This window comes from Bos mutus, chromosome 19, assembly GCF_027580195.1.
Source record: "Bos mutus isolate GX-2022 chromosome 19, NWIPB_WYAK_1.1, whole genome shotgun sequence".
In the NCBI taxonomy this organism is placed as follows: Eukaryota; Metazoa; Chordata; class Mammalia; order Artiodactyla; family Bovidae; genus Bos; species Bos mutus.
In genome coordinates this window covers 35959585-35987515 of record NC_091635.1, presented here as the reverse complement: position 1 = coordinate 35987515, position 27931 = coordinate 35959585, and the positions used below count along the sequence as shown (strand labels likewise).

Below are 27931 nucleotides of genomic sequence, written 5' to 3'. Positions count from 1 at the left end.
TCACTTTTCCAGTCACCTGTAAATCAGTTATTTAAAAGACCCCTCTTCCCCCAACCAGATTCTGTAACCCAGTTCCTTCTCTGATCCTATAAATTAAAAAAGCCAGACTGCGGTGGGCATGGCACAGGGAGGACTCAGCTTGGCCCAGGGCCCCCCTGTCCCACATCTCCTTTTAGACCCAAAGGTGAACGGGGTGGGGGCAGGGTGGCACAGAGCCAAGAACATGAGGACAGTCTCTCCTGGAACAAATGGCCAGCCCAGAGTGCAGCAAAAGGCCACAACGGCACAGGAATTCCCGGGTAGAGTGGCTAGCAGCCCCAGGACCGACCACAAGCTCCAGGAGCCTGCAGAGCCGCAGATGCCCTGGGGAGGGCCGTTGTGCCCAGGCACACCAGGAAGGTCTGCAGGGAGGATTAGGGAAAAGGGACGCCAAATGATTAAGCTTCTCTTCACCCCTGAGGCTGGGAGAGAGCTGGGTTTTGAATTGGCCAAAAACATAGGACACCTGGAAACAGGTCTCTCCCAGACCCAGCAGAGACTACCCACCCGTGGACAGAAGGGCTCAGTCCCAGGACAGGAGGCCCCACACCTCCTGGCTCGCCTGCTGCCATGGTCCCTGGACCATGTGGTCCGGCCTCCAACGGAGCAGAGAGCCACAAACAACCATTAATGAACCTGAGAGGACCCAGGACACAAAACAAAGCGGCAGTCCTCTAGAGTTGCTGGAGGAAGATACAAAAAAGAAGAGCTCTCAAAGGTGCCCTAGGACGTGGAGGAATGGAAAGTATACATCTAACTTCTGACAGCAAAGGCGAAGACAAAACAGGTGGTCACAGCTCACAACTGAGTAAATGAACTGGAGGGTCAAACTATAAAATGCAAAGTTATAGAGAAACAGAAATCAAGAGGGCAATGAGCAAATGATAAGACCCAGCATTCAAACACCAGAAGCCAAAGGAAGAAACAAGGCACAAGGAAGGAATTAACAGCCAATACAGAAAATTTCATTTCATCTGGAAAAAACCTTGAGTCTGCATTTTAAAAGAGCTCACCACATTCCAGAAATGATTCCTGACACACAGAGAAAAATTCCCAAATTCCAAGAAGATGGAAAAAAATCTTATAAATCTTCGGTAACAACCGTATTTTAAAAACCAACAAATTCCAACTGATACAGAAAAAGCATGTGACAAAACCCAACACCTGCCCACAAGATAAAAATTCTGAGCAAGTTAGGAATGGAAGACAACACGCAACGTGAAAGGCTGGTGCTTCCTCCCAGTTCAGGAGAGGACAGACGTTCCAGCTGGAGCAATGAGGCAAGAAGGCAAATAAAAGGGCCTCGAGATCAGAGGAGAAGAAATCAAACTGCCCACCGTCTGCAGATGATGTGACTGTCCATCTAGAAAATCCTCAGGAATCTACTCTAAAAACCTAGAACCAGTGAGTTCTCCAAGATCAACAGATAAAATAATCACATTTCTAGATGCTAACAATGAACACAGAAATTAGAGATGCTATGTTCATGAACAGGTGCTCCAAAGGAAATGAAATATTTTGGTGCAAATTTAACAAAATATGTACATGATCTGTGTTGTGAAAAACCACAAGATGTTGATGAAAGAAATCAAAGATGATGTAAGCAAATGCAAAACACATGTTTAGGAAAGGACACAGACACCCCCTTCTAAGTAGGAATTTATTCCTGGCGGCAGTGCCCAGATCACAAAGTGTGGGTCCTCTGAAGGCTGTAGACAGAGCCCTCAAGCCCTCGTGAGAGACGCCAGGCCTGTTTTGCATGGGTTCCCTCTGGGGTGAGTCCCTGTGTCCCTGAGCTTTGTGCTTTGCCTCTCAGGTTTGGAGGGACTGTGCCTGAGGACGTCACCTTCCCATGAGGGGATGGGCATCAACTTCCCACTCACCAGAAACACTGCTGATGGACACCCTCTGAGACAATTGGGATCTTTGTGTGACTCACTTTCTCTCCAAGATGAATATCCTTGGACACATCGGGGACTGGGAGTGACACTGAGGTTGCCCCGGGTGGCCCTTCCAACCCACTAGAAAGGCACTACTGGCCCCAGGCAGCAGTCTGTAACGGCTACTAAGAGCACGTTCTCTGAAGGGCTGCACTACAGCGATGGGTGCCGAAAATCCATCTGTAAACACACTCAAGACCGCTCTCCATGGAAATGACAGCCAACAGGATGGCTGGGTTCCAAGATAAGTATACAGAAGTAACTAATTCAATCTGATGTAACCATTTATATTGAACACACAAACCCAAACCCCACTAATTCATTTCACAACCATCTATTAATATCTACTATTTGCCAAGTTCCAGGTGCTTCAGAAACATCAGGGAAAAAACAAGCCCTACTCCTCCAGTGTGGAGCTGATATTCTACGAGGGAAGGCAAACAAAGACGATAATGAAGGATGCAGCACTGAAGGTGATAAATGTTGCGTGCAGAACTGAAGTGCAGGGGCAGGGACATCCCCGATGCAGGCAGGTCCCACCACATGCGGAGGGGTGAGAGTATCACTGAGAAGCCAGAGGGGACGGTGGGCCACGCAAGTACTTGAGAAAGAGACAAAGGGCAGGGCCTGGGGTGGTGGTGGGTGGGGGGTGTGGGAGCCGGAGGCACAGTAGCTGCTGTCAGGGGAAGCTGGGGAGGCAGCGACTTCAGGGCCTGAAGTTGCCTGAGCTTTGGCCTTCGCTGTCTCCATCTGTCCTTCTGCTGCTGTGTGCCTTGCACCTGCTGATGTACCTGGCACATCCAGGTACCGACCTGATGAATGAATGAGCTCTGGTACAGGAGCAGCATGGGAGCTGGCCTCCAGCTATGCTATTGCTCCTAGTGAAATATGTTCTGAATCCAGGCACAGTCACCAGACTGCATCCCAGGAAGCTAACAAGTCAAAATACAGCCTCGATGCCCCAGCAAAGGGGCCTCGTGAACCCAATCTTCCTGCAGAAACGGTCCATTTTGACACAGGCTGTGGTTGTGCTGCGCTGGCATCACTCCTGCACTGAGACAGAACACACTGGTCACGCTCAAGCTGGGTGTTCGCTGGAGACCACAATCATCTTCTCCCGGAAGGCACGTGCTCAGGGGGCCAAGGCCCATTTCCCACACCCCCTGCCCAAGGAAGGCCAGGCCAAAGGGGAGGTCTCTGCAGGAGGCCCTGTGGGCCATCCCACATAGGAGATGCCTTCTTCATTAAGTGCCCAGTGGGCTTCATCAGGGTTGGGGCACAAATCACAGGTACCCAAGGAGGCAATGAGAAGAGGGCACTGCCCCTTCTGAGATTTCTGGACAGACACTTGGCCCAACACCATCACTCAGTTTAAAGGGTATTCTACAAAAGTGCCTGGGAATCTCTGAAAACATCAAGATGAAGAAAGTCAGGGAGGGCCTGCAGAATGTTCCAGATGAGGAGACGAGAGACTCCCAGGTAAAGGCAACATGGATTCTGGGGCCCTTCGGAGACTGTGAGGGAGGTGGGCACTAGGGTCAGCCACCTGTTGGCAGGACGTCCTTGCTCTGGGTCAGAGGAGATGTCCTTGTTTGCAGGAAATACACACAGACGGGCTCAGGGATGATGAGGAACAGGTCAGCGATGCTGGCCTTGAAAACAGAGTTTTCTGTACTATCCCTACAACTTTCCTCGCAGTTGGAAAGGGAAGTGGGCAAAAAGATGCAAACACACGTCATGAAGAAAGGAAACCCACAGGGCCAATCAACGTGGGCTGATGCCAACCACGGCTCGAGATCAGGGCGCACACATCAAAGCACAGTGAGGCTCCAGTCTGCTCCCGCCTGCTGGTCGAGATCTAAGAGCCTGAGGGCACCCAGTGCTGGGGAGGCTCGGGACCCACAGTGACCTGCCAGGAGAGACAACGTCTCCAGCCGCGTGGCAGCAGCACAGCTCCTCTCCTGTAGATAAACTGCTCGTCCCCTGAGGCCTGGGCACTCACTTCTGGGTGTGAACCCCAGAGGAACTCTCATGTGTGTACAACAGGGGGTGAGTGCAAGAACGTCTCCAGCAGCTATGCACAAGGGCAAGAGCGTGGAAACGGCCTGGGTGCCCGTCAGTGGGAGCACGGGTGAATACGCGCAGTGTGCTTGCCCAGTGGAATGTTGTACAGCAGACGAATGAATGAGCTGCAGACAATAGAGAAACAGAACGGAACAGAAAGTCTGGAAATAAACCTACACTGACACGGCCAATTGATTCTCAACAAAGCACCGGGGCAATACAACCGCAAAAACAAAGTCTCTTCAGCACTGGTGCCGCTTAATATCCATATGAAAAAATTAACCCCTGCTTCCTACCACAGGAGACACAGAAATGAACACAAGGTGGATGATGGCTTAAATATGAAAGAAAACAAGAGAATAACTTCTTTGGGGTAAGCAGAGAATTCTCAGAAAAAAAAAAATTAACTATAAAAAAAGAAAAATCAATGATTTGAACTCCATCAAGATTTAAAACTTCTACTTACCAAAAGACACCATTAAAATATGAAAAGGCAAGTCACATGGGGAGAAAATACTCAGGAAGCAGGTATCTGACAAAGGACTTGTATCCAGAATACACACCAAACACTGACAACCAATAAGACAATCCAATTTTTTAAAAAAATGGGCAAAGATTTCGATATCTCACCAAAAAGGATTTATGAATGGCCCGTAAAGCGATGAGGAGGTGCTCAACATCACTAGCCATCAGGGAATGTAAATGAAAACAAATGAGATGCACTTCGATTCTGCTAGAGGGGTTGAAGCCGAGGCTGACTCATCAGTGCTGGGAGAACGTGACGCAGACAGATGGGCCACACTGCCCCGGCAGGTCCCTTTACCTGTGGTTCTTCAACCCCGCAGCTTTTATCTTCCCAAGAGAAACGGAACACACACCCACAGGAACACTTTCATCGTGATGTTGATGGCACTTTTATTAAAATAACCCAAACTAGTAACTGCTTGAATGTTGACCAGTGGTAGCACCATCAGCATGGCACCTTCACACCACTGAGTAAAACAGAGAACAGCCCGCCAGCACTCGCAGTCACAGGTGCCCGCGACGTGGTGTGGATGCTAAATGCAGGCGCTCACACCACGTGGCCTGTCTGGGAGCAGCTCTGGTTGACGGAATCGTCGTCTGCTCCGATTCGGCTGTGAGTGACAGGGGTGTGTACGGGTGTCAGAACCCTCACGTGGCTCATTTTGTACACCATTTTCACATTTTGATGCAAAATGAAAATCTTGCATTTCACTGTATGTAAATTCTCCCTCAATTAAAAAACAAAAACAAAACAGAATGAACTACAATGACGTGCAACAATATGCATGGACCTTAACAAAATAACCTTACAAAGTTCCAAAATATTTTATACGGCCTGGTGCCCTTTTTATAAAGTTAAATACAACTAAAATTTTTTACTTGGCTTTTTTTTTTTTTTTTCAGATTTGCTTAGACACCAAAAAGTTCAGCAGCGGGTGGGGACAGGGCGTTGTGTGCTGGTCGCCAGGAGTGGAAGGCAGTGTAAACAAGGCTGGAGCAGGAGTTAGCGCTAGTCTTGGACGGCAGGATTATGGGTGCTGAGCGTTAGCAAAAGAGACATGGGCGCAGAAACAAACGAGGAGACGGAGGCCCAGCCCAGCAACCAGGATGCGTCCTGAACCCAGGGTCGGGTTCATCCAGTTCTGTGCCCCTATGACCTGGGGACCTACGTTCACAAAGAGGGAAAGGAATTACCGTGGACACTGGAAAACAAGCTAAGATTTCTGCTCAGAACCTACGGGACACCACACAGCTGTCACGAGAAGAAAACAACTGTCTTACGTTGCACTTCAGAGAAGTGAAGGGTTGCAAGTATGGAGCCCAGGTTCCAATTTCAGGTGTCAGAGGTGGAGCACCAGGATGAATCCAGATGTAAAACCACAAAGATCAAAACTCAAAGAAACGAAACAAACAGAAATAGAGGAAAAGGAGCCCCAGGGGCAGAGGTCAGACAAAAGGAGTGCAGCCCACCCTGCACCCCCAGGCCTGGAGGGGCCCAAGGAAGACTGCCTACAGATAAATGTTCTCAGAGTGCCACTAAAGAGAAAATCTACACATGAGTATACACAACACATACAATCATGGGTTCTTTTTTCACTCACAATCATCATTTGTCATGTTATTAAAAATTCTTTATGAACATTACAGTAATTTTCTCATACAGATTGACCACAGTTCACTTCACCATTACTCTCCTGTCCAGTATTAACTTGTTTCCATTAATTAATTTTCCATTATAATTAATAACACTAGAGCTTCTTTGTACATATATCTTTTTCAGAATTTCAAGGATACCTAGAGTGAAATTCAGGGTCCAGAGCATAAGCCTTTTTAAAGTTCTTAATACAAAATGCAAAATTATGCTGTCAACGCTACCAGTTCACACGGCATTTCCAAACACTACATGTTTAAATTTCATTTTTAAACATAGCACCAAACTAATTCAATTTGTGTTTGATCACAAATGATGTAACATCTTTAAAAATCATTGCTTGCATATCTGCCTCTGAAAGTCTCTACTCCTGTCCTTTTCTGTTTATCTACTACTCATTACTCTGTGTTTTCTCACCAACTTGCATGAATTAGTTCTATTAAAGGCTATTAATCTTCTAAGTATTGTTATCTGTCAACATCTCCTTAGTTTATCTTCACTTTGTTTATATGTTTCTCTGTTGTGCAATTTTCTGCTTTTATGTAACCCCATTTATCAAAAATCAATCCCCTCAACAGGTGCTACAGCAGTTACATTGAAACAACTTGCCAACGTTAGAGACTGATTGCAACATATTAGAACAATGATTTTAAAGAACTACACTAAAATGTAATATCTCTTAATTACTGAACCAACATATAGTCAGACATTTTAAATAAAACAGTTACTTACCGCATCCAAGAAGCAAAGGTAAGACCCTGAGCTCTGTGCTACTGCTTGATTTTTAGAATATCCGACTGTTTAAAAGAGAAAAGGAAAAGCTCTTTTAGAACTCAGTTTTAGTGGATTCTCTTGCATAAAACTTACTGCGATGTACACGGTAGGAAAGCTAGGAACACTCCTCACTGCCAAGTAAAAACTCAGACCAATTTAGATGAAACTGACGCAGTAAATACAATGACGACAGACAACAGTCCACCCAGTACTGGTGTTAAGGCAGAACGTGCTCACAGAAGGAAAACAAAGCCGGCAAACATCTATCCAGCACAGCACTAAGGTAACCCTGGGGAGTATTTTTAAAACACAAAATTACAATGTCCCTGAATGGAAGGACTTGAATAGAACTGGCAGAAACACTTTCTCTAAAGCCTCTGCTGATAAAAGTCACAATACAGTTACCTGACAGATGGGGCCACAAACACAAGAGGGATCGGCTGGTAAAGCAGCTCATTGGACTAGACGCTTCAGGGGCACAGATTTCACTGAACACCTGTTCCGGGGATGAGTTACAGGCCCTGTCAGTGTCCACTCTTCCTACACGTCCTGGGACCCCCCAGCTCCCCCAGGAGGTGCAGACCCAACTTCACCAAGACGTGACTGGCACAAGAACCCCTCACGGAATAGAAACTAGACCACGTGTATGAACATCCTGGCCGCACACAGAGCCGGCGCCACTTGCACTGCTGAGCACCAGGACAGCACGTGGAGAACAAAGGCTGCAGATTCACCTGTGCCTGGAAATCAAGGAAGCGGTGCCCGGGGATGGGGGGGCTTCCAGGGCCGGTGAGGTCAGCTCTGCCTCAGGGAGCTGGCTGCAGGGTGTGTTCAGTTTGTGGAAAAATAACTGAGCTGTACTTTGATGATAGGTGTACTTTCCTACATGGATATTACATTTTAATAAATGGTTTAAAATCCTCATCTTCAAAGAGATTACAACTGAGGTGGAAAGAGAGGTAACCGAAAACCTATGTAAGGTGCCAAATGAACAGTGGGAAGCACTAGGGAGGCTTATGGAGAGGAGATGAGACCATGGCAGAGGGGGTCAGAGAGGCAACATGAGTTTAAATTCAGAGAATGAGGTTCCGAGTGATGGACTGGGCAGTGAGCCGCATGGGGAGCACAGACAGCACTCGCAGGGAGGGCAGCTAGGAAAGGCTTCAGAACAGGAACAGAGCGCAGAAATCAATACACAGCAGGCCCGGTCTGCAAGCCGAGGGCAGGGCAGGTTAGAGGAGGCACTGAGTCCCAAAGAAGGAGCCAAGGGGCCTTTGAGGGGCACAATTCCCACCTCCCTAGAAAAGAGGTTCTGGTACCCTAATTGCATTACAGAGACACTTAGATTTGGTGCCACCCTGGAAAGTCACACAAAGCACAACAGGTGTGTGCAGAATTAAAACAATAAATCCCTTTGACTCAAAGCTGAGATGACCTGAAGACTGTGGCCATCCCAGGGGACACCAGCAAAGGTCTGCCCCAGGCCTCACCCCAGGTGCTCCCCAGTTTTCTGCAGTAAGGGGAGCAGGAGGAGAAAGCAGGTCCCTCCCGTTACTCGGCCGCGCTCTGGAGCAAATCGCACTGCAGCCACAAGGATGGACCTCGGCCCTCTTGCAGGGCGTCAAAGGGTATGACCCAGAGCAGTGTCTGGCTATTATCACGTGAGGTAGCACCTTAATTTCCAGTGTTAATCCTAAAGCTTGGCCAACCCAAACCAGTTAGTGGGACTGTCACAGATTTCAAAGAACCACAGGTATAACAAGCAAGCAAAGGAAAAGCACAGAAGGGGAGGCAGGGGCCTGCCTCCTGACCCCTGGGGATGGATTAGTAGCTAGAGCTGAATCTCCATCGTCACTGCAAAGCAAGGCAGGCCCAGAGAGAGAGCACATGGAATCAAAACGAAAAAAAACGGGAAGAGACTTTTCATAATCACTTGGAAATCAGCAAGAAAGTGGTTTTATTGGCATTGGGTTTTAGAAGGGGAAAAACTGACCCCAAGAATTTGGGTAATGAAGGAAAACACATCTACCAAGGAAGTTGAAAGTTTCTCACGATGAGTCTTGTGTTTGGCAAAGATAAGGAATTTGCTTTAATATTATTGCCTTGAAAAGTCAAATGTTTGTGCCAGGGCCTGATGTTTGGGGAGGCCTGTCCCTTTGTGAGGGGAGTCGGTTGTCATGGTCACAGCAGGAAAAACTCCCGCCTCGGTGAGATATTAACATTCCTTACTCTTGGAGAGAAGAGGGTGGGATTGTGTTTTACTTCAATTTTAGCAAGTGATCACATTATTAAGAAATGTTTTGCTCTATTATGATATGAAATAATAGTAAATGAATCTTAACCCAATTTAAATACCCAACACTTCTCAAAATAGATACTTTGGATCTACAGTATCCAATAGTCGATATAACATTGCCTATTTAAGAAAATATTATTATAGGAAAATGTGTCCTTTCAGACATAATCAAATTAACTCCATTTTATTAATGTGTAACACAGGATTCCCACGAATTCGCCTTATCCAACCTTAAAGAGACAGCAGAATCATTTCTTCACAATATTACAATTTACTTTTTTGTTATTGATAGAATATATACAAAGGTGATGTGGCTCAAGTTATATCTACTCTATAAAAAGCATATTATGAAAGATAAAACTTGCTTTTTAAAAAAAAACAAAACTTGCTTTTAAAGTAGAGATTATACAACCAATCACAGGGGTCATCAAAATGCCCTTAATTTACTCTCATTCCACTATGGAAGATGCAAAATATGCAAGATCCAAATTCTTGGGGTCAGTTTTTCCCCTTCTAAAACCCAATGCCAATAAAACCACTTTCTTGCTGATTTCCAAGTGATTATGAAAAGTCTCTTCCGTTTTTTTTCGTTTTGATTCCATGTGCTCTCTCTCTGGGCCTGCCTTGCTTTGCAGTGACGATGGAGATTCAGCTCTAGCTACTAATCCATCCCCAGGGGTCAGGAGGCAGGCCCCTGCCTCCCCTTCTGTGCTTTTCCTTTGCTTGCTTGTTATACCTGTGGTTCTTTGAAATCTGTGACAGTCCCACTAACTGGTTTTAAAAAATCCTGATTTTAAAAAATCTTCAAAGGTTGTTCATAGTTGTTGCTGTTCAGTCGCTCAGTCGTGTCTGACTCTGCCATCCCATGGACTGCAGCACGCCAGGCTTCCCTGTCCTTCACCATCTCCCAGAGCTTGCTCAAACTCACATCCGTTGAATCGGTGATGCCATCCAACCATCTCATTCTCTGTCATCCCCTTCTACTCCTCCCTTCTATCCTTCCCAGCAGCAGGGTCTTTTCCAGTGAGTCAGCTCTATACATCAGGTGGCCAAAGCACTGGAGCTTCAGCTTCAGAATCAATGAAGATTCAGGACTGATTTCCTTTAGGATTGACTGGCTGGATCTCCTTGTAGTCCAAGAGACTCTCAAGAGTCTTCTCCAACACCGCAGTTCAAAAGTATCAATTCTTCGGCAGGTTTCAGAAGGAAGTTGAAACAGATGTTCCACAATAACTGATTTATAAACAATTTCTAACAGACTAAAGATAATGAAAACAAGAAATATTTGGGGGGATATATTAAAAATGTGCACGAGATGATGAAGAGGAGGAGGAGGAAGAAGACAATAACCGAACAGCTGCTAGACTCCTTGAGGGCCCACCACATGTGGCCTCTTCTGGATCCCTGCTCCCATCAGCTTGTCCTGTGCCTGCCAACACCCACATGGGCACTACTGATACGGCTGGTTCACAAAGAAGGAAGTCAAGGCATAGGTTGGGTGCAGTGGACCCAACCGTGGCGCCCTCACCCACCAAAAGGCACCTCTGCATGCGGTCACTGTGCAATGTCAAACAACACAGTCTTTCCATAGGAACCTTCTAAAAGGAGGAAAAAAAAAAAAAGAGAGAGCTTTCTTCTTTTAAAGGACCAAGATTTTAAAATTATTTCTGATTTTTAATTTTTTTCTAAAATATTTTCTACAGTTTTCTGCTTTCCTAGGTAGAGGGCACTGGCTGCTATTTGTGAGGAACACAAGGCAGGGCAGGGGAGCATATTTTGGGAGAGAAGTTTGTTTCATTCGCAAAAGTCCAACTGTTTCTTAACTCACCTTCACCAACATTCACCCTTTACTTGTGAAGGGTGAATTCACCCAAGAAACAAAAATAAAAATACTGGCTGGAAGCTACAAAAGGCAAAGCAAAGGGCACTGGTCCTGGTTGCCCTCGGTGGGAGGATAAGCGCACTTCACAGAACAGTGCACCATATTCCTTAAGAGCTAGTGTTCAGGGATGTTTAAACCCGTTAGAGGGCAGGCCTCAGAGAGCTCAACTCGGGGGTCGGGGATGAACTCCAGGTAAATCAGCAAGTCCCCCAGGGGTAGCAACACAGTCCTCCCGGAACTCAGGTGAGAACCACGTGAACTTGCAAGGGGCACAAGCAAGAATCATCAAGTGAAAGTGACATAGTCCCCTGACCACCCAGCGCTGGAAGAAAGGACCAGAGAGAAAGCAGGAAGATGAGAAGGGGGCTTACAGGACAAGAGGTGTAGAGAGAGCAGGACTATCTCTCCCACTCACACCTTTCCCCTGAGAGCTATCCTGAATGCTCCAGTCCTGACCCAAACCCTACTGACCCCCTCACCAGGAAAGGATCTGAGCAGCGGCGAGCCTGTGTGTTGGCAAGTCACCCACTGGGTCCGAATGGGATCTCAAAGCGAACACCCCCTTGGATCTCATCTGAGGACTATTCCAGGAGGACCCCAAACCTTCAGCTGTGTCAGGACCTAACAAGACTCCCTCAGGACCAAGCCCACCATAGAGTGAAGCTGCACATTCCTGAGGGTTTTAAAGGAGTGGATGCACCTCAGTCAGAGAAGGCAATGGCACCCCACTCCAGTACTCTTGCCTGGAAACTCCCATGGATGGAGGAGCCTGGTAGGCTGCAGTCCATGGGGTCGAGAAGAGTCGGACACGACTGAGCGACTTCACCTTCACTTTTTCACTTTCCTGCATTGGAGAAGGAAATGGCAACCCACTCCAGTGTTCTTGCCTGGAGAATCCCAGGGACGGGGGAGCCTGGTGGGCTGCTGTCTATGGGGTCACATAGAGTCGGACACGACTGAAGCGACTTAGCTTAGCACCTCAGTATCTCTTGGGAAGATTCTTTACAAATCCCCTGCTATGTCTGTACCCCGGACAAATTACACAAGAAAATCTTAGGGTAGGACTTGGGCATCAGGTTTCCTAAAGCCCGCTAGACTATTCTAACATGCAGCCAAAATTAAAGAAAGACACGACTCCTAAAACTTATAGGAACCTGTCTGCCAGCCAGTCTTATCATCCGTCCTGCCTCCACCTCCAGTTCTAGCAGTCTGTGCAGGCATATAAACTTATTCTCAAGTTTTACATGAAAATTGTAAAGTCAAACTACTGGAAGCACAATAGATTACAATTAAGGCTAAGAATGCAAAGCTAATCATTCTGTACAGAAAAGAGGGTAAATGAAGAAACTACCCCATCTTGACCCAGCTTCATGAAATTTCAAAACTCAAAACATAAAGAGAAAAACCTTACACACTTTCAGAAAAGATATCTTTAAAATAATAAGAATCAGACTGACATAAGATTTCTTACTAGAATCAGCGGACACCAGAAGATAATGAGGCAATTACTCCAAAATTCTAAGGAAAAATACTTTCCACCTAGAATTTTATACACAGCTAAACTGTCAAATAACCATAGTACAAAATAAAGACATTTTCAGACATGTAAATACCCTGAATATTTTACCATCCACATACCAGATATGGAAAAACTACTTGAAGAAATATTCCAGAGAAATGAAAAAGGAACATATTAAAAAGAAAACTAAATAAAAAGCGAAGGGAAAAAAACAAACGGTGGCACGTGCATATAAATAGAAGGGAATAAAGCAGAAGGTTTTTTAAAGGCTCCATAGATCTTGGCACCTGGGAATCCCCTCAGTGTGCAGCACGGGGTTAGCAGCAGATTCATTTCAGTTCCTCTTCCAAGTCTAATCCGCTAGGTGGTCTGCAGTGAAGAACAGTCACTTATTTTAAAAACCACTACTGCTGTTTTCACAAGGTTTAAGCTGTTGGAATCAACTTATTAATCAAGTATATAAAATAACAAGAATTATAGAACAGAATGTGAAGATTATAAACACTGACAATATAAATATAACAAACTAAAACTCTGAGGGAGGAAAAAAGAGAAAGGGAAGTGTGAAGTCCCTTCAGTGGGTTAAATGTTTCCTCTTTCATAGCAAGTATCAACTGATTCTGTGAGTTAAATAAATCCAGTAGGAACTAAAACACACTGGCTGCTCCCTGGGTGTGGGGCTTTTACATTTCATTGCAGACTTTCCTATACGTCTACTTTTTTTTTAACCACATTTTCTTTATTTTAAAAATATCTGCAATTAGTCAAAGCAGACATTTATTCATGAAAATAAGTAAATGGTTTTCCTGCCATCTAAATGCAGGCTGGAAGCTAGTTTATTGGGGAGGTTGAAACAAAGGGGGGCTGAAATGTTCTATGCAGTCATTGCTCTTACGAAGCTACATTATCAAGCCCCAGATGGAGCCAGACATGTAACTCACACAAGAAAACTACAAACCAATGTTCTCTATGTACACAGATGTAAAAATCCTTAAGAAAGCTGATCAATTTCATTGCATAAAAACACTATACTGTCACTGTTGATTAATTTTGGCACTGTAAGAGTGATTCATTATTAAGAAAAATATTAATGTAATTCACCACAATAAAAACGTTAGGAGGAAAGAAAAAAACAATCACCTTAACAGATATCTAAAAGACATTTAACTAAATTCTATACTCACACCTCATTTTCTGAAGGCTTACAAAATTAGAGATCTCAAGGTACCTGATAAAAGTATCTATCAGAAAGCAATAGTAAATATCATGCTTGTAGCACAGAAACACTACAAACATTTCCACTAAGCCAGCACAATAAAAGGACTAGTTAATGTGATCCCACATTGTTCTTCTAGACTTCCTACCCCAATACTACTTATGAAAATAAAGAATAAATTAGAAATAAAGAAACAAAATTAAAATATTTATTCAGGATTAGATTGCCTAACTAGAAAATCCAAGATAATGTGATAAACTGTTGGCATTGGATATGACAGGGAACCAAAGAAACTGGGAGTCTTCCCTCTCTACCCAAGTTAACACCTGGATCAAGAGATCACAAGGCTCTGAACACCCAACTGAAAAACTGTAGGAGCCTCAAGAGGAGACAGAAAGAGGTCGGACGCCAGTGTGGAAGGAAACCCAGCACCACAATTTGGGGCCTTGCTTGGCAAGAACTTCTGCACTGTGGTCTTTCCTCCACCCACTGCTGTTTGGTGAGCTGACTGCCCACCCGTCCCTCCATCTCTGCGAAGCACAAGAACTGCAGGTTCAGGAGGCAGCACAGGATGGGAGAAGCTGCTCCCACAAATACACAAGACCAGCCACCTAAGGCCTCCCCTTCTCTTCTCCCCGTCCACTCTGAAAAGGAACAGAGTAAGATAGAAGGACGAACAGAAGGGAAGAAAAGGGAGGAAGGCAAAAGCAGTACAGGCAGGTTACCTAAGAGACAGGCTCACCTGAATGGGGAAGGGCTCTGGGGGCAGAAGTGAAGTCGCTCAGTCGAGTCCGACTCTTTGCGACCCCATGGACTACAGCCTACCACGCTCCTCCATCCATGGGATTTTCCAGGCAAGAGTACTGGAGTGGGCTGCCATTTCCTTCTCATGGACTAAAGGAAGGATAATAAAGCTTGTGATGAAATTTCATCATCACAGGATTCACCAGCCAACACTCAAATGCACCAGATAAAGACATACGAAAGGTGTAAGAATTCATTGCCAACAGACCATCACTGCAAGAAATGTTTTGAAAAGTCCTTCAGGCAGAAGGAAAAGCAGATGGGCATCTGGTTCAATTCAAAGAAATGAAGAGCACTGAAAACCATAATTAATGAGTAAATGAGTAATTTTCTTTCTTATTATTTCAATCCCTTAAAAAAATGATTGACTGTTTAAACTAAGTTAATACCAGCATTTGTGGGGTCTACAGCACATATAAAAGTAGGATGCATGACAACAGCCTCAAAAAAGGTAGGAAGGGAGAAATGGACGTGCACTGTCCAGTTCTCACACTATACATGAAGTTCTACACACATTTGAGGGATTGAACTTGCTAAGTTGTATATACTATAAACTCAAATCAACCATTAAAACAGCAAAAAAGGGAACTGTAACTAATAAGCCAACAAAGAAGATGAAGAAGAACCATAAGGAATTTTTATTGAGCTGGTATGATAGTAAGCAGAGCTCCACAGCTGCTTGCCAGCAAAACTGGTGAAACTTATTTTTAAAAACCCAACCATTTACAGTCTCTGGAAATGGCCCTAAGGGCACCAAGCAAATGAAAAAAAAAATTATTCAAGAAAATCTACTAAAACTCAATAATAGTAATATCAAAAACTTCAGATATGCAGACGACACTACCCTTATGGCAGAAAGGGAACAGGAACTAAACAGCCTGTTGATAAAGGTAAAAGAGGAGAGTGAAAAAGCTGGCTTAAAACTCAACATTCAAAAAACGAAGATGGAGGCATCCAGTCCCACCACTTCATGGCAAATAGATGGGGAAACAGTGACAGGCTTTATTTTCTGGGGCTCCAAAATCTCTGTGGATGGTGACTTCAACCATGAAACTAAAAGACGCTTGCTCTTTGGAAGAAAAGCTATGACCAACCTAGACAGCATGTTAAAAAGCAGAGACATAACTTTGCCAACAAAAGTCCATCTAGTCAAAACTATGGTTTTTCCAGTAGTCATGCATGGATGTGAGAGTTGGACTATAAAGAAAGCTGAGTGCCAAAGAATTGATGTTTTTGAACTGTGGTGCTAGAGAAGACTCTTGAGAGTCTCTAGGACTGCAAGGAGATCAAAACAGTCATCCTAAAGGAAATCAACCCTGAATATTCACTGGAAGTACTGATGCCGAAGCTGAAGCTCCAATACTGTGGCCACATGATGCAAAGAGCCAACTTACTGGAAAGGAGCCTGAATCCTAGGAAAGATCGAAGGCAGGAAAAGAGGGCGTTAGAGGATGAGATGACTGGATGCCATCACTGAAGACAATGGGCATGGGTCTGAACAAACTCCAAAAGATGGTGAAGGACAGAGAAGTCTGGCTGCAGTCCACGCTACAGTCCATCGGGTCTCAAAGAGTTGGACACAACTGAGCGACTGAACAACAACAACAAGATATTTGAGCTGAGATCTGCTCCTTCCCTCCCCCTAAGGCGGAAACCCACCCTAGACAGATATAGCCAAAAATACAAGCTTCCCTCTTCTGCTTGGCCTGTCAAAAGCTGTTTTCCTGGAAGAGATCGGGCATCGACATTTCTCGTCTTGACCCCAGGTACCTGCTGCTGAGGGTGAGGCCCAGGCAAGAGCAGTCGAAAAGTGGGACCCCCTTTTCCCACCAGCCCCCATGCTGCACTGTATGCTCTGTCTACCTTGGGTGTGGTATCACCAAGAAAACTGGGGACCCAAATGCCCTTGCCCTGGCTTGTGGGGTAGGGGGTTCATATGAAGAGAGATAAAGGGTTGCTGCCCTTCCCCTACTTCACTTGCAGTAGGGTGCGAAGTTTAAGCCCTAGGGTACACTCAAAACAGAAGTAAAGGCAGCTGGAAGAGGAAATCACAGCTTTTCTTCCAAAGAGCGACGGATAGATTCATCAACAATACAGGTTAAGCTGTGGGACGACTAGTTTGTCAAACATAAACTGGTAAGAGACAGCTGGGAAGAGCCCTCCCGGTGTCAGAACAAACTTTAAACACTGACCTCAAGAACTATTCCTTTGAAGGAGCTTGAATTCACTTGAATTATTCTTATGCCCCTAGGTATCGCTGAAAACAGTAAAGCAGTCAGCAATCAGTGGAGCTTGACAGCTGGGTGTGGTCAGGGAAAGAGAGGCCAGCCCACACCGCTGCCCCCTCAGGATGACTATGGGCACGCCCGGCATGGCACTCCTGAGACAGAGCATTACAGGTTTCACACTGCAGCCACAGGGGAGCGGACTTTACTAAAACTATCCAAGCAGTCACTTTACAAGCAAACAAGTCAGTAAGAGTAACAACCCTAGACGGAGGGGAAACCAGAACCTGGGACATGTTATCTACTATGTCCAGTTTCTAACAAAATTAGGAGACAAGTGAAGAAACAGGAAAGCAAGACCCAGACACCAAAGAAAAAGAAGGCACAGGAACTTCCAGTGAGAGCATCATGTGTTTGATTTAATGAAGACCTCAAAGCAACCATTATACACATGCTCAAAGACCTAACGCGCTGTACTTGGTAGCTTCAGTCGTGTCCGACTCTTTGTGACCCCATGGACTGTAGGCCACCAGGCTCCTCTGTCTATGAGGATTCTCCAGGCAAGAATACTGGAGTGGGGTGCCATGCCCTCCTCCAGGGGATCTTCCCCACCCAGGGATCGAACCCAGGTCTCCCGCATTGCAGATGGACTCTTTACTGTCTGAGCCACCAGGAAAGCCCAAGAATACTAGAGTGGGTATCCTATCCCTTCTCCAGGAGATCTTCTCAACCCAGGAATCAAACCAAGGTCTCCTGCACTGCAGGTGGATTCTTTACCAGCTGAGCTGCCAGAGAAGCCCAGAATAAAAATACAGCACACCAAAACTTATAGGAGGCTGCAAAATCAGTGCTCAGAGGGAAACTTATAGCTATAAGTGTCTACATAAGAGATCTCAAATCAACAACCTAACTTTACACCTTACAGAACTAGAAAAAGAAGAACAAACTAAACAGACAGTTAGCAGAAGGAAAGAAATAATAAAAGGTTCAGAGCAGAGACAAAACGAAATAGAGACTTAAAAAAAAAAAAAGTGAGACTCAATGAAACCAAAAGTTGGTTCTTTGAAAAGATCAACAACATTGACAAATCTTTAGCGACACTAAGAACAAAGATGCTTCAAATCACTAAAGTTAAAAATGAAAGCGGGGGGGACTTCCCTGGTGGCCCAGCGGTTGACTCTGCACTTCCACTGCAGGGGGTGTGGGTTTGATCCCACAAGCTGTGAAGCACAGCCCCAAAAAAAGTGTGCACATTACTACTAAACTTAACAGAAGCCTAAAAAGATTATAATTGAATACTATGAACAACTACATGCCAACAAATTAGAAACTTAGATGAAAAGGACAAATTTCTATAAACACACTACCGAAACTAATTCAAGAAGAAATAAAATATCTGAACAAACCTATAACAAAAACAGAGGCTGAATCAGTAATCAAAATCCCCCAACAAAAAGGCTAGGATCAGATGGTTTCACTAATGAATTCTACAAAACATTTAGAGAATTAACAACAATCCTTCTCAAACTTGTCCAAAAATAAAAAAGAAGAAGAAAAGAAAACACTTCTTAACTCATTCTATGAAGCCAGCTTACTTTGATACTATAGCCAGACAGATACATCCAAAGAAAAGAAAACTACGTACCAATATCCCTTATGAATCTTTATAGAACTCTTCAACAAAATACTAGCAAACTAAATCTAGCAGCATATTAGAAAGATTATACACTACGACCCAGTGGGATTTATTCCAGTAATGCAAGGGTAGTTCATCATATGAAATCAATTGATGTTAATATATCACGTTCATAGAATTGAAGGAAAAAAACCTATATGATCATCTCAACTGATATAGAAAAAAGGATGGACAAAATCTTTCATGATTAAGAAAAACACAGTCAACAAACTAGCAATTGAAGGTAACTTCTTTAGCATGATTATAAACCGTATTTATAAAAATCCACAGCTAACATTATACTCGAAGGTGAAACACCACAAACTTTCCTCCTAAGATCAGGGTCAAGACAAGGATGTCTCCTCTCCCCATTCTTACTAAACACTGCAAGTTCTAGCTGGAGCAATTAGGCAAGAAAAAGAAATAAGCCATCCAATTAAAAAGGAAGAAGTAAAACTATTTCAGTTGCAGATGACATGTTCTTAAATATAGAAAATCCTAAAAATTCACACACAAAATAACTTCTAGAGCTAATAAATAAGTACAGCAAAATTTCAGGATACAAGATCAACACGCAGGACAATCAGTTTCCCTTTACACTAACAATGAACAATCTGAGAAGGAAATTAAAAAGACAATTCCATTCACAAGATCAATGAAAAAACAAATGCTGAAGAAAGAGGTGAAATACTTGTACCTTGAAAGTTACAAAGCATTGATAAAAGAAATCGAAGAAGACCTAAGGAAAGACACTCTTGTGTTCACGAACTGGAAGTCTTACTACTGTTAAAGTGATGTGTGTTAGTTGCTTAGTCGTGTCCAACTCTTTGCAACCCCATAGACTGTAGCCCACCAGGCCCCTCTGTCCATGGGATTCTCCAGGCAAGAACACTGGAGTGGGTTGCCATTTCCTTCTCCAAAAGGAACTACAAAAAGAAAGAAAGTGAAGTCGCTCAGTCATGTCTGACTCTTTGCAACCCCATGGACTGTAGCCAACTAGGCTCCTCCATCCATGGAATTTTCCAAGCAGGAGTACTGGAGTGGGTTGCCATTTCCTGCTCCAAAGTGATACTACAAACCAAATAGATCTACAGATTCAAAGCCATCCCTCATCAAAATTCTAATGGTCCTTCTTAAAAACATGGAAAAACTGATCCTAAGGGTCATGGATGTGTGCATGCTAACTCACTCCAGTTGTGTCCAGTTCTTTGTGACCCTATGGACTGTAACCCGCCAGGCTCCTCTGTCCATGGGATTCTCCAGGCAAGAACACTGGAGTGGGTTGTCATGCCCTCCTCCAGGGAATCTTCCTGACCCAGAGATCGAACTCGTGTCTCCTGCATTGGCAGGTGAGTTCTTCATGACTAGTGCCACCTGAGAAGCCCACCCAAAGTTCATATGAAATTTAAAACAATTTTGAGAAAGGAAAACAAAGTTGAAAGACTCATACCTCCCAATATCAAAACCTATCACAAAGCTATAGTAATCAAAGCAGTGTGATACTTACTGGCTTTAGAGTCCAGAAACTGCATTCATTTCCAGCAACTAATTTTCAAAGAACTAAAGAGCCTCTTGATGAAAGTGAAAGAGGAAAGTAAAACGTTGGCTTAAAACTCAACATTCAGAAAACTAAGATCATGGCATCTGGTCCCATGACTTCAAGGCAAATAGATGGGGAAACAATGTAAACAGTGACAGACTTTATTTGGGTGGGGGGGGGCTCCAAAATCACTGCAGATGGTGACTGCAGCCATGAAATTAAAAGACACTTGCTCCTTGGAAGACAAGTTATGACCGACCTAGACAGCATATTAGAAAGCAGAGACATTACTTTGCCAACAAAGGTCCGTCTAGTAAAAGCTACATTTTTCCCAATAGTCATGCATGGATGTGAGAGTTGGACTATAAAGAAAGCTGACTGCTGAAGAATGGATGCTTTTGAACTGTGGTGTTGGAGAAGACTCTTGAGAGTCCCTTGGACTGCAAGGAGATCCAACCAGTCAACCGTAAAGGAAATCAGTCCTGAATATTCATTGGAAGGACTGATGCTGAAGCTGAAACTCCAATACTTTGACCACCTGATGCAAAGAACTGACTCATTTGAAAAGACCCTGATGCTGGGAAAGATTGAAGACAAGAAGAGAAGGGAATGACAGAGGCTGAGATGGTTGGATGACATCACTAACTCATCGTGGACATGAGTTTGGGTAAGCTCCAGGAGTTGGCGAAGGACAGGGAAGCCTGGCATGCTGCAGTCCATGGGGTCTTAAAGAGTTGGACATGACTGAGCAACTGAACTGAACTGATTTTCAAAAGGGTACCAAGACTTTCGATGAAGACAGAATAGTCTGAAACAAATACTGTCAGAACCACTCAACATCTACATGTAAAGGAATGAAGTTATACTTACTTTACACTATATAAAAAATGAACTCAAAATGGAACAAAGACCTACATAGAAAAGCTCAAATTATAAAATTCTTTGAAAAAAACAAAGGAGTAAATCTTCATGACTTTGATTTGGCAATGAGTTTTTAGATATGACACCAAAAGTACATGGTGAAATCCAAAAATAAATTGGATTTCATCAAAATTATAATTTTTGTGCATTAAAGGATATTCTCAGGAGAATGAGAAGACAACCCAAAGACAGCCCAACCCAAAGAAAATATCTGAAAATCATATATCTGATAAGAGTCTAGTATCCAGAATATGTAAAGAACTTGTAGCTCAACAAGAAAAAAATAATCAAATTTTAAAATGACTTGAACAGACATTTCTCCAAAGACGATACACAAATGGCCAACACAAACACAAAAAGAGGTTACATATCATTAGTCAGAAGGGAAAAGCAAATAAAAACTACAATGAGATGAGAAACCATTTCATACCCACTAGGATGGCCATAACAAAAATAAACCCAGAAAATAAGAAGTGTTTGTGAGGATGTGGAGAAACTAGAACCTTCATACATGGCTGGTGGCATTGTAAAATGGTGCAGCTGACGTGAAGAATAGTTCAGCAGTTCCTCAGCATGTTAAAACAAAGAATTACAATATGACCCAGCAATACAACTACAAGGTATATACCCAAAGAAACCGAAAACCTGCGTTCAAACAAAAATTTATACACAAATGTTTACACTAGCATGCTTTACAACAGCCTAAAAGTAGACCAACCCAAATGTGCCTCAACTGGTGAATGGATAAACAAAATGTGGTACACCTATACCATTAAATATTATTCTCTCAAAAAAAGGAATGAAGTACTAATACATGCCTCAACATAAACCTTAAAAACACTGAAAAATGAAAGAAACCTGTCACAAAAATCACAAGTATTGTATGATTCAGTTTATCTGAAATGTCCAAAATAGGCAAATCTATAGACAGAAAGTAAGTCCATGGTTGCACGGAACTGGGAGGGATAGGGCATGGAGGGTGACAACTAAAGGACGCAGGGCTCCTTTTTGAGGTGATGAAAATGTTCTGAAATTGACTGCGGTGATGGTTGCACACATCTGGGAACCTACTTAGAAACAACTTGATTATACATTTTGATGGGTGACTTACGTGGTGTATAAATTATATTTCAATAACATTGTTATAAAAGACACTTGATTAATCCAAACAATGGCAGAAAAAGAGGAAAATGGAGTGAAGAATAGATGTGACTAACAAAATAATAGCAAGAAGAGAGACTCAGATCTAACCACATCAATAATCACAGTACATGTATCTAATGCAAACATCCCAGTTAAAAGGCAGAGATTGTCAGACTGGATTTAAAAAGCATGATCATATGCTGTCTACGTGTGTGTGTATGCTAAGTCGCTTCAGTCATGCCTGACTCTTTGTGACCCTATGGACTGTAGCCCGCCAGGCTCCTCTGGCCATGGGATTCTCCAGGCAAGAATACTGGAGTGCACTGCCATGCCCTCCTCTAGGGGATCTTCCTGACCCAGGGATCTAACTCATGGCTCTTCAATCTCCTACGTTAGCAGGCAGATTCTTTACCACTAGCGCCACCTGGGAAGCCCCTACAAGAATCTATAACGAAGGGGGCATCCTTTAAATATAAAGACAGGAATGGGTTAAGGGGAAAAATGATGGAAAAGATACACTATGCTAACACTAGTCAAAATAAAGCCAGAGCAGTTAAATTAATGGCAAACAAAGTACATTTCAGAGCAAAGAACATTACCAGAGATTAGGAGGGTTATTCATAATGATGGAGGGGTCAATTCTTCACAACAGTCTCAAATTTTAACAGAGTAAAATTTAAAATGCATAAAGCCAAAAATGAGAGAACAGCAAGAAAGAATAATAAATCTACAATTAGAGTCGGAGATTTCAATACCCCCTCTCAGTAACTGATAAAACAAGCAGACCTTGCATCAGCAAGGATAAGATTTAAACAAGACTGTGTTCAACTGGATTTGTGTTTACAGAGAACTCCACCCAACACCAGCAAATACACAACCTTCTCAAGTGCACGCAGAACATTTGCCGAGATAGGCTTTATCCTGGACTGTAAAGTAAATCTTACTAAACTTAAAAGATTCACATCAAAAAAGTATGTTCTCTTACGTCAGAGGAATTAAAATAAGAAATAAATAACATAAAGATATCTGGAAAATCCCTCAAATATTTGGAAACTAAATACTCTACTTCAAATAATCCATAAATCAAATAAAAAATCAAAGGAAGCAATTAGAAGATATTTTGCAGCTGAATGAAATTAAAACACAATATATCAGAATTTGTGGGATGTTAATGCAATACTTAGGGGGCAGTTTATATCACTAAATGTCTGTTTTGGAAAATGAGAAAGGTCTCAAACCAGTGACCTCAGCTTTCACCTTAAGAATTCCAAAAAAGAATAAATTAAACCCAAAGTAAGCAGAAAAAAAGAAAATCATGCAATTCAGAGTGGAAATAGAAAACAGACAAAATAGGAAAAAGAAAAACAATATAAACAATCAATGAAACCAAAAGCTGATTCTTCAAGAATATTGTTTTTTAAATGGACAAAAACAAATCTAATGTCACAAGAAAAGAATTTTAAGAATTAGAGGGGCCTTCCCTGGTGGTCCAGGGCTTCCTAGTGGCTCAGATGGTAAAGAGTCCACCCGCAATGCGGGAGACCTGGGTTCAATCCCTGGGTTTATGAAGATCCCCTGGAGAAGGGAATGGCTACCCACTCCAGTGTTCTTGCCTGGAGAACTCCACGGACAGAGGAACCTGGTGGGCTACAGTCCATGAGGTCGAAAAGAGCTGGAGGCAACTGAGCAACTTTCACTTTTTTTCCCCTGATGGTTCAGTGGTTAAGAATCCGCCTAGAAATGCAGGGGACACTGGTTTGATCCCTGGTCTGGGAAGATCCCAAATGCCGAGAGGCAACTAAGCCCATGGGCCACAACTACTGAGCCCATGCTCTAGGGCCCACAGACCACAGTTACTAAAGCCCGTGTGCTCTAGAGCCTATACTCCACAAGTGAAGCCTCTGCAGTGAGAAGCCGGTACACCGCAAAGAGCAGCCCCTGATGGTCACAAATAGAGAAAGTCCACGCACAGCAACAAAGACCCAGTAGAGCCAAAAAAAAAAAAAAAAAAAGAATTAGAAATGATCAATAATGACCAATCACACCAGGAATAAAAACACTTAAGGGCTTTCTGTTAGGCTAAATAAGTAAGGAATGAGCAGGGTTTCAACGTTATGTGGCAGCATGGATGGGAAGGGAGTATGGGGGAAAACGGATACACGTATGTGTATGGCTGAGTCCCTTCACTCTTCACCTGAAAGTATCTCAACATTGTTAATCGGCTATACCCCAATACAAAGTAAAAAGTAAAAACAAGAATGAGCAGAGGTCGTACACAAATTCTTACTGAAGCACAAGAAAGCCAGGCCTACCGGGTCCTTAATAAGTGGTACACTCCAATGTTACTTAGCGTACTTTTCACCAAGATTTAAACAACAGGAAACTATTTAAGTACATAAGTTGATAAGAATAATAAACTAAACACGGTTACTGACCTCCTCGGGGAGAAGGAGAATCATGCCCTCCAATGACCACGAGGATGCCGGAACCTTCCAGCTTCTTTTTCCATTTTTCGATGACAGTCATGGACTTGTCCTGAAAGTACGAGGAGGTCGGCAGGTCAGGAAACTTTCCTCCAAACGGTCAGAGGTGACTTACACTAAGGCTAAATGACCAACAGGAAGTTTGTAAATACCTTACTGGCATCATTAAAAATGGAGAGCTCCATGGAGCCTTCAAAGTCCTGCTGCAAAACCGACCCCAAGCATTCGTCCAACCACGGTTCAGCGTCATGGACCGGGAGGATAACAGACTGGAATTCAAAACAAATGAATTGAGAAACAAGTGTGGAAACTGAATTCTCTTTCCAAGACTCTAATTTACTTCCCCATTACCATCTGCACAATGCTCATTTTCCAAGCTCGAGACATGACTTACAGAACAACCCAGAATAAGGATTCCAGGGAGAGTACCACCTGACAAACAAAAGGTGCCTACGCCTCCTCTCAAGATTTGTTGTCTTAGATTTCCCTGAATTGGTCTTTCTGGTTGCTTTTAAAAAGGAAACAAAATCTGAAAGGCATCAAAAATGTTCCCAATTCAATGGCAAATTCATGTGGTTCCCAATCAGTGGTCAGAAACATCATCATTTTGGTTGAAACAAGCATCTGTGTATCTTTGAACCCACTCATGAAATAAGCATTTTCAGTAAACCATGATGTTGGAGGAACTGCAACAAAGAAACCCTTTTAAGTACCCCCCCTACACTTCAGTATTCTTGCCTGGAGAATTCCATAGACAAAGGAGCCTGGAGGGCTACAGTCCCTGGGGTCCCAAAGAGTCAGACACTACTGAGCAACTAATACACACATTGGGGAAGAGGGAGGTAACCTGCCTCCAGCACTCTCTTCCTTTGCTCTATTCAGTTTAGGACACTTTGGCACTATCCTCTTCTCACAGGGCCCACATAAAGCAAACATTTCTGAAGTGTGTAAAGTAAAAACAGTGAAACCTGAGTGCCAACAAAACAACTGATTACAGGATTTATCTTCTGTATACTGCCACATTAAGCAATACAGACTTTGGGTACGAAAACAGAAGTTACAGTCAGTCCCCACTCTTGAGTTTATACCTTAAAGAAGAGTGGACATATTTCTAAACAAGAAAACAGAAACACAGGTCATTCAAGTGAGTGTGTACGTATGCATATATGCATACACATGTGCAATACATCTATACAAAACATAGATAGGATTTTTAAATGCTAAATCTTTATATGGTTATGAAAAGCTCACAGATAAAAGTACTGAAAATACAGTTCTGTCAAGGCAAGTTCTTTACTCTGAAGATCTAATTCAACAGTGCTATTCCCTTCCTAGATTTATGTTATCCACAAAAGTAGCTCCCTAACTTACTTACATATTTACTTTGGAATTATTTTTTAAAGGAAAAAAGGAGAGAATATTTTTACTGTTCTCAAGATCTACAATACAAAAGATAATGTGAATTTCTGCCAAAGATGAGCCTGGATTACTCTGTCCGCACGCTTGTTGGTGCTTAAACGTTTATTTGGGCGGAAATCTTCACAGGCTGCCCAAGAGAAGAGGTGGTGGTAGTGTGTGAAACGGAGACCCGGGAAGACGGAGGGGAGACGGATGGAGGGATGGAGCAGGGCGGAGAAGAAGAGGATGGAGGGAAGAGGGATGGAGGTGAAAAGAGAGAAGGGGCGGAGAGTCGAAGGATGGAGGTGAGGGGGACCGAGGTATGACGTGAGGAGCGGATGAGGGGAAGCGGGAGTCTGAGAGACTGGGACCTGAACTGGAGCAGAGGGGCGGGAGGGCCGGGGAGGGGCAGGGCGCCCTCCCACACCCCACCCCCGCCAGCCGGGCACCTACCACTTGGGCGGGGGCGCGAGCCGGGCCGATCGCCCGGGCGGCTGGGTACCCCCTGGCCTGCATGGCGCGCGCTCCTCGGGCTGCCCCGCCCACCCCGGGCTACAGCGCCTGCGCGGGCGGCTCGCCGGGAGGCGGGACCGAGGCCGAGCGCCTCCGATTGGCGCAGAGGGACGCCGATCAAGCGGGGACCCGCGGGCGGTGGAGAGGAGCGGTCTAGTCGGGCTGGAGGGCTCCCGAGAGAGCTATTCAGCTCCTCTGTCCTCAGGGACACTTGTGTTACTGGAGTGCCTGGGTTGTGCAGGAGGTGGGGTTGGTGGGAAGACTCTGCGCCATCTGACATGGAAAGGTTCTATATGAAGAGCAGGTGACTGCTTCCCTGCTCGGGGGACGGGGCGCCTCAGCGGCGCCCGAGTGCACCGGCTGTCACGCGGGCGTCCCGACCCATCTGGGTCAGTGAGCACAACTTCATAACCTTCACCACCCAAACTAACGTTGAATGCAAATCATTCGACAAACCAGCAATTATGACAAAGCCGAACTGCTGTTTCATGTCTTGCAAGCACTGCTTCAAATGTCATTGTTCCTTAAATTGCATCAGTGTTTTCAAAGCCTGTTGTAAAAATTGGAACGCTTAGGCCAGATGAGTGAAAAATGCATCCTTATCTACAATGGGAAAAAAGCAAGCTGAGGATTTGTTTCCAAGGACCTGGTGTGCTCCAAGGGTTGGTATGTTAGGAATAGTTCCATTTTAAGGGACTCGGTAAAAAGTCACATTGTAACTTCCAGATCGTACTGTGGGCTTTGGAGCTCGACTGTCTCAGTAATCAGTGGGAGGAAGAGATAAGGGGTCCCCACGGCGTCTGGCACCTCCACTCCACAGCACATGCTATCAGAGTTGGGCTTGGCTGCTCCTGTCTTGCTTCCTGTACATCTCCTGCTGCCAGAAGTTTGCTTTTCACTGCCTTCCCCCTAATAAAAATTTGGCTAGAGTCTGCTTTTTGCAAACATTCAGAGTGCCAAGAGGCACTTCAAAAGTGCAGGATTTGGCTGGGGATGGGGGTGGGGTGACGTTTAGATTCTTCTCTTCATGGTAGGAAGATTCTCAACAGAGGGGCCAGGCTATGAGGCCTGACACCAACCCACCCCCATCCCCTCCACCACGAGGGACATGAACATAGGGGAGGATGAGGAGGTGACAAAGTCATGGGCCTCTGGAGAGGAAGTGATGCAGGTCTCCCAAAGCTCTTGTCACTCTTGGCTCACCCCATGAGTGACAGTTTTCTTTATTTTTAAATGTTGTTTCTGCAGACTCTTGGCAAATCCTGGTTATATTCAGAAAACCCAGTGCCAACTGCCAGGGCCTCCAAAATTTAAAAGCCCTTT

At 44.1% G+C, this 27931-nt stretch overlaps 1 protein-coding gene across 2 annotated transcripts in view; it reads right to left on the bottom strand.

The window, feature by feature from the left end:
* The window catches only part of B3GNTL1 (UDP-GlcNAc:betaGal beta-1,3-N-acetylglucosaminyltransferase like 1), a 108408-nt gene extending 81742 nt beyond the window's left edge, over positions 1-26666 (bottom strand). For both annotated transcript variants that reach the window (XM_070390116.1, XM_070390117.1), the window contains exons 1-4: positions 26549-26666; positions 24850-24966; positions 24650-24749; positions 6952-7016 (exon numbers count right to left, since the gene is read on the bottom strand). In XM_070390116.1, coding sequence (XP_070246217.1) covers positions 6952-7016; positions 24650-24749; positions 24850-24966; positions 26549-26611 — 345 coding nt within the window. In that variant the 5' untranslated portion in view covers positions 26612-26666. The remainder of the gene's footprint in view (positions 1-6951; positions 7017-24649; positions 24750-24849; positions 24967-26548) is intronic.
* Between the last annotated feature and the right edge of the window lie 1265 nt (positions 26667-27931).